Genomic DNA, 11,668 nt, shown 5'->3' with positions numbered 1-11,668 from the left:
ATACACCTGGTTATAACTGTTCATTACATTTACCTTTACAATGACAGAGTACAGGATGTGACCATAACTAACACTATTTTTCCCCTCTACAGGTTAACCTGTACTTTTTTTAATGTTCTTGCACCACCTGCTGGTTGAAAGTGCACAGGGCCACATGTCAACCTCATATCTCCATTTTAAGATGACAGTAGTAGGCTGTCACTCTCCTGCCACCTGTCTGATAAACTGGGAATGTTTACTTTTAAAAAGATGATTTCATTATTCTTTAAACAGCAGAGCAGACAGTGTGCCATCTTCAGTGTCATTTTATTTCTCTGCACAGACCCATCAACACATCCAGCAAACACTACAGGTCATACAACTCACAGCAACACTTGTTTTTTTCTTCTTTTTTTTAACAGGTGATATGTTCACTTTTGTTGGTTTACGACAACAGTTATCAAAACATCATATGCAAATTTATAATATAAAACAAGATTTAACAAAAGATATACATTCAGTTTTCCTTGTGTCATACAACACTGTTTAATGGCACAGAGTAAATTAGCAGCAAGTAGATAAAAAGTATGAAATACAGTGTAATATCAACACATGAGTGATGCTTTGTATGAATACACAAATAGCACATTTCCAAGATTCATACAGATTCATACATTCACATTTTTATTTGTACCCATAGGGTATGATGATATTTTGTATAAATTTCCCTGTTTGGAAATTTTCACAACTGACTTAATTTACTTTCAGCAGCAGAGTCCTCTATAATTTAACTATTGGCTAAATTTCTTAGAGGATGCAAATTGGATGTGTGCCCCTCTAGTGACCCCCAAACCATTGCTACCCCGCCCCCTTTTTTTTATCCACCTCCACATCATATAAGATAGGTGAACAATTATACAAACTGAACAAAACTCTAGTTGTTTGGAGCTTGGTGTACTTCTGGCACAGGTTTTCTGGACTTCATCTAAATGGAGACACATTCTGGTTAAAATTTTAAAAACGTGCTGAGTATTTATCCTTAGACACCTCTCTGCAGAGGACTTAATTATGTGCAAGAAATGCATGATAACCCAGTGCTCGTGTTGAAATGTTAATTTGAGTCACAGTCAGTTGCTAAGTTCTGAGTCAAGTATTTCATCAATGAAGTAGATATGGCTCTTTGGTGGTTTAAAACCATCTAGTGATAAATTCACTGATAGTAGTGTGAATTTCAACACCGGCAGCGTTTTCTCCAAGTGTAATTTTAAAAGTTTGCTTTGCACCTGACATAAAGTAGCTGCTTCTGCTGGGATGTTTTAAAGTGGTGTTATTATGAACTGTCTATTACAGGCATTTCACTGAGTGACAGGAACTCGGTGTGCTGAACGTGCAGGTGACGATGTCTCCTCTTCTAACATGTGCAGAGAGCAGCGGCGTGGCGCTGCGTCCTGAAGAAGCTTTCGCGGTCGCCTCCTGTTTTGAATCAGCTACTACTTCCTCCTCACACCCGAGGATCGCGGTGGATTCGACGCTGAACGGATGGAAATTGACCCGGGCGGTGTCGTAGTCCCACGCTTGTCTCATTGCGAAGTCTGTAAAGGATTCAATCTTGATGGACACCTGGTGTTCCACGTCGTTTTTGTGGCTGGCTGTGCGTAATGACGCACAACTGGTGTCGTCGCTGTTTAAAGAAGGAGGGGAATGTTGACCTCCCACCCAGACAATGTTGTCCTTACGGCCCTGTTTAACCCGGGTCACTAACCTCTTCAGCTTCTCGCAGCCCTTTAGCAGCAGGTTCTTCCGGCACAGAATGTACACCCAGGGGTCTAAAATGGGGTTGAATGAGGCGAAGCGGATTGCCATCAGGTCACTCCGGTAGTCAGGCTGCCCCCCAGCAGAAATATAAGCAGGGTCGTAAAGTTGGTTCACGAAGATTCGCACCTGTCAGATAAGCATGCAGAGACAGAGAATGACTGAGACGTAACGAAGTGTAATAGTATATGCACCTATATGCACGTGCACATCATAAAATAGATAAATAAAATAGCCTGTTGTCCTTACCACTAGGGGGATGGAGCAGACCAGGAAAACGATGGTCATGAAGACCAGAAGCCAGAACATTTGGATCTCCGCTGCAGAAGTGACCGACGGCAGCCGAGGGAAGCGGCGACGTGAGCCTCCCTGCTCACACAGCTCCGTCCTGACTATTCCTGCTCTCTGGTTCATCCCCACCAGCGACCTGCACACCGCCAAATTACACAGAACTGTCACTGCAATCAGCACCAGCATCACTCCGCCGTACAGGAAGGAATAGCAGGCGCCGAGTGGATCCATCGCCCTCCAGTCCAGGAAGCACCAAGTACCCGGAAAGTGCTTGACATGCCGCCCGAAGCCAAAACTGGGCATAATACACAGTACAATGTTGGCCAAGTAGGTGACCAGGAGTGCAAAGCGCGCCATGGTTCGGTCTATGTGCTGGGAGTAGAAATAGGCATGGTTTATGGCCAAGTATCGCTCCACAGCCATGGCGCACAGGATGGACATCCCGGCTGAGCCGAAGAAGAGCATGGAGAAGGAGAAGAAGTGGCAGAGCAGGGCTCCTCCAGGCCAGCGGCTGGCCACATAGGTGGCGATCACCACCGGGCTGGTGAAGCATGTGCCCAAAAGGTCGGTGATGGCCATCCCGCAGACCAGAGTGTAGAAAGTTGTTTCCTTCTGCTCCTTTTTGGAGATGCACAGCACAACTATGGCGATGAGGTTCCCCAGGACTCCCACAGCGAACATCGTGGCTGAGGTGACCAGAGATTTTGACTCCAGTCGGAGCGCTGGGACCCCACTGTAGTTTTGGCTGAGAGAGAGAGGCGGCAGCGGCTCAGAAACATTAGTGTCCAGTTCTCCAAACGCAAGTGTGTCGTTAATCATCATTAAAACAGATAATGCACAAAAATTAAAGTACAGGAGCCTTTTCTGATGTTCAGAAAGCTTGCTCTGGAAATATAGAGCAAGTAAATAATCACTAATTGTACAGCTACATGATGAAAATCTTATTTCAGTGAAAGCATAAAGTGCATCACATTGAAGTGACTCTCTTGTGTCCAGCAGTGTGTTTGGCTCCCGATGCGCCCATATGAAGGTGTGCCTGGTTGTGTTTACACTGCTTGGTGCTGCGGGTATTTAAGCTGTGTGCTGATGTCAGGAGAGTGACGCGCGGGCTGTAGGCTCAGCGATCCAGGTTTCCCAGGATCACATTTCTGCAGCTAAAGAATCAATATACAACACTTCATTACTCGCCACGTATTAGAGGTAAAATGCCAACAACGTCAGTTCACAAAACCCAAGAGCAAAATGCCAACATCTGGTATCAAATAGTTCAAAAGCTTCAAACTTCAGAAAACAACAAGGACCATGAACTAAACACTAATATTTTCTATGATCATTATAAATACATCTAATAATAATCAGAGTTTCACCAGCATACTAGTCTTGAAATCTTCTCTTTTTCGACAATATGATTACCTCTGCCTATGTTTGCTTGATCTTTACTAACCATTAAATTCTAATGACAAAAACTGCAAAATCTATTCTGAATTGATAGCCTTAGGCCACATGGCGTGTCATCCATCTGATTCACTATTGCAAGATTCCCATAAATGGAGGTGATGGCTCAGCACAGGAGCGCAGGATTATCATTACCTGGGTTTCTATCAGTCTGGTCGCCAGAATAAAACGTTGGCAGTTTACGTTTCTGCAAACCACAGAAACGTTGAATATCTACGTTTCAACACGTGAAATACGTAGCATATCACCATTTCAACAAAACATATCATATCAACATTTCAACAAAACATATCATATCAACATTTCCAAAAATACGTATCATCTCAACATTTCACATGCGATCTATATGAGCTGACTTTCCTGTTACGGGGAGGAGAGGTCGGTGCATGGTTAGTAAGTTTCTTGGCAGCAAGTTGGAAGTCAGCAGAGAACACGGTTCGAGACCACCTCGAAACCAATGCCCGCTTCCCGTCTCAACCGGCAAAGCGAGTGTTTTTAGTGAGACGTCCGGACATTTGCAGCCGTTTTTCTGGCGAGAAAACCTGGTGTTTTTAGGGAGACATTGGCCGTTTTCATTTTATCTTTTTATTTTTTATTTCAACCCAAACCACGATCTGTCCCAAACCCTAACCAAGTGGTCTTTGTGCCAAAACCTAACCAGACCTTAGCCACAGTGTTGTCACACCATAAAACATAATTATACAACGGGTAGAAATGTTAATATGATACTTATTTCACGCGTTGAAACGTATATATTCAACGTTTCTGTGGTTTGCAGAAACGTTCAATGCCAGCGTTTTCTTCTGGCGATTGGGTTGCTTCTATAGACTAGCTAACTTATTCAGGAAAACAAAAGTACTTTCCGTAGCCACATATGATCCAGAAATAAAAGCAAAGACACGGAAATGGAGTACATCACGTCACAGGTCCACTTCAGCACCAAGGTCAGCACCTTCAACACAATCAGCACCATGAACAGACACGCTGCTGCTGCTGTTTGAAACCATAAACGCAGCATTTAACCCAGTATTGACTGTGTGCCTGAAAGTTGCAGTCGATGACACAACCAATCGAAAACACACAAATGATCTATTGTCCTCGGATAATACAATCAGGAAATGTTTTAACGTTTTGAAAACAATCGACATCCATTAAAAATAATCCTGAACATGTTTCCAATGCATGCATCCAGAGTATTTCTGATATGATTGCAATCCTGTAATCTGATGTTAAAACAAAGTACAGTCTGATGAGAACAAGAGCCCAGATATTACAGTGAGAAAGCTTCTTGTACATAAACTCCATCACTGACAGCGCAGCTCCACATGCCTGCTTTGTAGAAGAGGACTCATGGGGACGAACTGTCAATGTTATTGGTTAAATATATTTATGGCCCTTCATGATTATCTGTGGACTGCTTTTGACCTCCGGGTATTGTTACACAACGCGTCCTTTATTGAAACAACAAAAGAGTTTCTGTGAGCTCACAGCTCAAACTCTATTTATGGAGAAGGAAACACCATCGACAGAAATAATTTTAATTTTTTGGCAGTTGGAACAGCTTTGTTATTTTTCTGTTCTTTTGTTATTTTAAACAAATTAATTCCCAAAAGCAAAGTATAACACTGGAGGTTCAAATTTAAAGGGTCAGTTACAAGTCTTCTTTAACTACACTCCACTCTTTAGTATAAAACATGAATCCACTGTACAAAACATCGCTGACAGCTCAGACAGACAGCGACTTCTAATGAGGAAAAGTCTAACATGAATGACCACGGTGTCAAATCAAGTTGAGCCATGCTTTCATTTCACTTCATGGATGTGTCTGGAGTTTTTCACCAATGGATCTCAAATCCAGCAAGCCTTTTGCACCGTATTTTTCCAAACTGGCAAAAGTCTTTAAGTGTGAACAACTGCTCATTTTGCGAGGCTCAGTTTTATGGAAAAGCGTTCAACAGGTATTAAAAACGAAGGTTATGTTTCGGAAGAGAGGCTTTAATTCATATGTTTTTTTTATATATGTATATTTATTTATTGTTGCGTAGATCTCAGACAAAGACTGAGCGCAGCACAACAATATACAAAGAGCTGCACTGAATTAACTAAAAGTAAACAAATGAATACAAATAAATAAATAAACACTCACCCGAGAAGATAAATGAACATCTGACTGACACCAAACAAAGAGGAGAAGGGGAGTGGCGTTTTTTTGTGTGTGTGTTCATTAAAATAATATTTGAAGTTGATGCTAAATGAAGTGTGAAATTATGATCAGCCTCATCACCAGCGCACAGAACAGCCCCTGCTGCTCTCTCAGCTCTCTCCTCTCTATCATATATTTTTAATAAGCGTTGTGGGCCCTATTACGTAATTCCGTTTCTTTTTTTCATTTCCTTTGGAGTTCGTTTAATAACTCCTACAGTATAAACAGGCCTATGGCTTAGGTTGTACTCTAATTTTGTGAGTAATCATGATTAATAATTGAGTATTTCTCATCTGGAAATTGTACTGCGGGCTTGGTTTTGTTATGGTTCTCTTTTATGCAGCATCTCTTTTTTACACTCAGTCTGCAGACTGCGCCTGCAGGGCAATCCCGGTGCAGACTGCACAAATACCTGCTGGCTGTTAATCGGGCGCTAATAACAGCACAGACTGAAAGCGCAAATTGAATGTAAAAAGCGCCACAGACTTGAATCTGGCCCCAGGTGTAGCGTTGCTTGCTCCTCCCTTATCATCAGATTATGTCACTATGTCAGTCACTGTGAAAAGCAAGTTGCAGTTCTATGGGGTTTTAGCTTAGAGCAGTGATAGGAGATATTAGGAAAGACTGTAGAGAAGCACAGCTAATTTGAAAAAATAGGGCCAAGAAATTATGATTTGATTAAAAAATAGATCCTCCTACTGTATTTGTCTTTAGGTGGGAAATTAAACCACAAACAGGATTACAAGTTGGTGTGATGGTGATATATTAGATAGATTAGTATATTTGTTGTCACCATAAACTATCAGGTGGAGTGCACAGTGCAGACCTCTCACCAAACTGAATGTCAGATTAACATTTTAAAACCACGTGTTGTCATGGAGATTACATGGAAACTAGATAACAAGTGAGCAGAGAAGTTGAAACAGCTGAAAGTACTGGATACATTATTGTTTCAGTTGTTGGCTAAAAGTAATCTATAAACATTTGTGACAATTAGCCAGAAGTGTTAATGGATAAACAGTTGAAATAATGAGATAAAAGTAATCTGATGGGTAAACATAAAAATATAACACATGGATGAACATTTCAAATGTGTTATTTAAAAGTAGGCTAACAGATAAATGGTTGAAAGCTCGTGCTTTGGCCACTCACAGTGGTAATAGTAATAAATGCTAACTTACCTAAACATTGACAGTTTAATTGTATTTTCAAAAAACAAACTAAACAAACAAAACTTTAAACCTGCATTAAAGGATTTTTTTGGTCACTTTGAAGCAGCTGAAACAAGTTGTGAACAAAACATTGACATATCATCACCTTCTAAGTACTGATGCACTGATCCGACTTTTTCAGTCCTGATACCAATACCTGGGCTCTGGGTATCGGCCATACTGAGTACTGATCTGATACCAGTGTTTAATTAATAAGCTGTATGTCTCACTGTGTGAAAGAGACTGGGATCATTCTTTTATGTGTAATGCTACATCAGGCTTGACTTAAACATTGCAAAACGAAATGTGACAACTAAATACATAGAGATAAATTTACTGAATTGTTATTTATTAAAATAATGGTATCAGATACAAGATCAGCGCATTGTAACCAATACCTGATCCAGCTATTTGAGTCAGTATCAGGCCGATTTCTGATATCAGTATCGGTATTGATGCATCTCTACTTTCAAGTTGACATGTTGAACTTGTTAGAAAACAGTTGGTTATTTATACATCCAGCAGGTACAGAGCAATATTAGGCATCATTCCTTTAGATTCATGTTTCTGTCCATGTGGTGAATGTAAGTCTAATATTCACTCTATTTTACCTCAGTTTTTGGTTTCTATCAGCTCTTAAGGGAAATATCTGGCTCATTAGCTGCTAAATGCTCCACTATGTTCACCAGCTAGTCTCTAACTGTGCCAAACTGTTTGCCATTTGGTGCTGAGCAGGTAGTGTATAACGGGGTTTTAGAGCTTTTCCTTTAAAAACAGCTGAAAACAATGTGTGTGAGTGTGGTGAGAATGCACCGAAACAGTAAAGTTACAGGGCTGGACAGCTAAACAATGATCTGAAACTCACTGTAAAGCTCCAAAGCCAAGGACAGCTGCAGAGTTTTTTGATGCGTTGTTGTTATAAAATGTATTGATTATAACCACTTTAAGTTCCACTATTTAGCATTTATATCAGTATGTAAACATTTAATAAATAGGTCATAACACAGTATGATGTAGTTGTCAACAGAGGTACAGTAGGCCTATACAGTGTTTATTAGATTACACATAGTAATAATAATATAGAACGTATCTTAATTGGAGTTATGATTATAATTATAACAAATACTGTAGCCTACATTAATAAACACTTTAAAATGTCTTATATCTGCTTATGACCACATAATAGTGTGTTATAAACCATTTATTCAGTTAGACAAAAGAAAGGTTGGGAGGTTTACGGTATTCAGTATGTTGTATTGTTGATGGTGTGAAAAGCTACATGGATCTGATGAGAAGATGTTACAGATACATGTGCTTTTTAATATACTGTAACATAGTATATGTTCTAAATAGCATGATATGGGGTATAAAGGTACTATAACAAATTATAGTGGTATAGTGTGTTCATAGTAGGCCTACTATACAAGCAAACTTCACCATTTACACTCTTTACACACACACACACACACACACACACACACACACACACACACCTGTGAGCTCAGCAGCAGGATAATCTAATCAGTGGAAATTAAAGAATTCATCATATACTATGGAGGAAAGGTCTGTCTAATGGTGGACTGTGGCAGAGGCTGGAGCTCTCTGTCTCTGTCTGTGTAAGTGGATTCCTCTCCTCCTCTCATGGACAGATGCCTCCTGGGTGTGTTTGTGTTTGTGGGTTGGAGTCTGTTGTAATAACCCAAAGCCTACAGACGTCAGTGACCATAATCAAGTGTCTTTGGAGGGTATGTGCAGTCTGGAGGGATGCTGAGATGCTGATATACACATTCATTAGGCTAGCTGTCAAGGGGGGAGGCTGATATATATGGAAACCACGCTGGCTGGATGAATGGTCTTAATGGTTTGAGTGGGGATCTTAGCTCTCACTGAGCAATAAAGCTCTACAGCGTTAGAAGATTCTCCCTGCTTATTACAGACAAAACACTACAATCAATTTTCTGTCTTGGGTGTGGGCCTAATCAATATCCAAGTTAAGTATTGATCAGTATGTGACACATCTGCAATCACAAATTCACAGAGCATTATTATACTTGGCTGACCGCTGACATACAATTCTTTTTTTTTCATTTGATATCACATGCTCTGTTTATTTGTGTTAAAAACACAAATGATCACCACTGTGACCTTTTCAGCTTGAAATGAAAAAATAAATCAATCGGTATTTGTGTTTGTGTGGCCGCCCAAACACCTTTAGCTTCTTTTTTTCCAGCTTAACAGTTCTACAGGCCAGGCTGCTTTACAGAGAAATAGTTAAAACGTACGGGAAAATATGTTTTTTTGTGATTTAACAAACAAACACAAGAGTCAATCAATCTTCTCATCTAATTCTCTGTTTTGCTCTTATTCTAAATTTCATTGTTAGTAGCTAACAAAGTAATTGCAGTGTCTTGTTAAATGCCTCCTTGCAGTCACTAAATCATCAATTTTGTATCAAGGTAATGTTGCTGAATGTCAGTAATCCTCACAATTTATACAGGTGTCAGGTGAGAGGGCAACGAGCAGCACCATGATTCAAAATGTTGGGTAAATGTATCATAATGTACAATGTGTGTATACAGATGACAAAACAGTATTCAGATCTCTCCACTAGGATGTCCTAGTATTCAAGACAACACTCCAAATTTACTTTTTTAACTGCTACCAATTTAAAAAGTACAAATAATTAGTTTTCTCACATCCTATCATTCAGTCCTGTTCCCAAGTGGTCAGAGTGACGACAAATTTCCTTTCTGGGTGAAGTGATTGAACGAGATGTGGTAATGGCTCCATGTTGGTGACGTCAGCACTGCTGCTGTAATTTGTTGGTGATGCTTTACTCCCTCATACAGCTCAGTGCTGGAGGTGGCATTGCGCCACTGCAACGTCATCATCCAGTTTTATCTGATTTTTCTTCTTCCCTCGCTGTCTCTCCGCACAGACGTCCAATCATACGGCTGCTTCTGCTGCAGCCTGCCAAGCTCGTTACACTAGGGAGCTAAGGCTCATCTCCCCTCTTCTATCCAATTTATTTTTCTCCTTTCTGTTTCTCTCTCCATCCAGTGTTTGACTCTTCTCCTTTTTTCCTTTTCTGTTAATACTTCCAGCTTTGTAGCAAAGTAGAAGGCTGATTGAGGAGGGAAATTTAGTTTTTATTGTGTTTAGTGTCATTCTCCTGTTAATGTAGTTGTTGATTTGAATGACTTAATGCCTGATTTGAACGTACAATATGGTCTGTTGTACATTAGATGCAGGTGTGATAAACCCAGGCACGATACAAATCTGTTCCTCCCACACACATGCACAAAAATGTGTGTGTGTGTGTGTGTGTGTGTGTGTGTGTGTGTGTGTGTGTGTGTGTGTGTGTGTGTAGGTATGACTTAAGTTACTTTCAGGGACACACACCAGACTTAAGACTAGCTGACTGGGGATGGCTTGTGCAACTGGGCACCAAAGCCGTGTTCCCAATTGGTAAAATGCTGATTTTTGAGGCAGTGGTTAAGGTTAGGGTTAGGTTAAGGTTAGGTTTAGGCAAGTAGTGGTTATGGTTATGGTCAGAGTAAGTCTCCAGGAAATGAATGTAAATCTATGTAATGTCTCCAAAAGTGACTTAAATAAATCTGTGTGTATGTGTGTGTCTGTGTGTGTGTGTGTGTATGTGGTCCAGATATTCCTTATGTTGTGGGGACTCACTGCCCTTATGGGGACAAATAGCAAGTCCTCTTAATGTAAATTGTTAATTTTAGGGTGAAGGCTTGATTTAAAGTTAAGATTAGTTTAGGGTTATGTTAAGGTTCGGGTAAGGGTTAGGGTTGGGCATGTGGTGGTTATGATTAAGTTTAGAATAAGTCTCCAGGAAATGAATGTAAGTCAATGTAACTGGCATAGTCATTGGCCGCCTCTTCTCTGGATGTGCTTTAAAAGCAGCTCATTGTGTGTCAAACTGAATAAATGTGATACAATATTGCAACAGCCTTTGAATATATATATTTCAAGGCATATAATGATATATCACTATATGTAGACTGATAGAAAAATACACCAAAATGCAAAACGCTGAGTGTATATGTGGTGGAAGGCTACATTTTTTTCCCAAGAAATTGGCATTTATAATGTTAATTAATAATTAACACTTCAATTTAAATATAAACAAGTTTTATCTCTGAGTGTTTGTACTCTAGTATTTATGCCAAGAGAAATTTCATCATTATCCCCCTCATTATGAGGAGACCCCCCACACACTCACTCTCTCTCTCTCAGTGGAGATGATAACTGGTTTGATAACTGCCAGACAAAGTGCCTCCATCAGTGATAATGGTCCTCCATACTGTGTTTTTCCATTTATGTGTGAGGTGGCTGCAGGATATTAGACATTTTTATCATGTAAGCCACACGAAATCTAATCACACAGATGAACATACAGAAAACACATGTCTGGCTACTGACTGATCTGTGCCAAGTTTTTGAACAACAGATGTGATGTTTAATATGTTGGCGTAGTTGCATAATTAGTTTGTAATTATGTTTGATTGTTTGTTTGTTTCTCACCCTAACCCTAACCTTAACCCAATGGGTTGGGTGTGGGGGTTGAATGGAGCTCATTTTTGTAGGATACAGCAGAAAGGTCTATACGTACAGTACATTATATACAAACTTTGTATGAAGTTTGGTGTTATTATCATTTATTTTACAACAATTATAAGTCTTATATGTATAATTC

General features: G+C 40.0%; 1 protein-coding gene across 1 annotated transcript; it reads right to left on the bottom strand.

Annotated features, from left to right (window-relative positions):
- Positions 1 to 204: 204 nt before the first annotated feature.
- On the bottom strand, positions 205 to 4,735 carry ptger4c (prostaglandin E receptor 4 (subtype EP4) c). The gene is made up of 2 exons (XM_067605452.1): positions 2,041 to 4,735; positions 205 to 1,920 (listed from the first exon to the last, which is right to left on the bottom strand). Exons 1-2 carry the CDS (start codon positions 2,902 to 2,904, stop codon positions 1,324 to 1,326), a joined length of 1,461 nt encoding a protein of 486 aa, XP_067461553.1. The 5' UTR covers positions 2,905 to 4,735; the 3' UTR covers positions 205 to 1,323.
- Positions 4,736 to 11,668: the final 6,933 nt, after the last annotated feature.

The sequence above is a fragment of the Thunnus thynnus genome, chromosome 12 (assembly GCF_963924715.1).
Source record: "Thunnus thynnus chromosome 12, fThuThy2.1, whole genome shotgun sequence".
Taxonomy (NCBI): Eukaryota; Metazoa; Chordata; class Actinopteri; order Scombriformes; family Scombridae; genus Thunnus; species Thunnus thynnus.
Note: the sequence above shows the minus strand (reverse complement) of the source record. Positions and strands in the feature narration are given on the sequence as shown.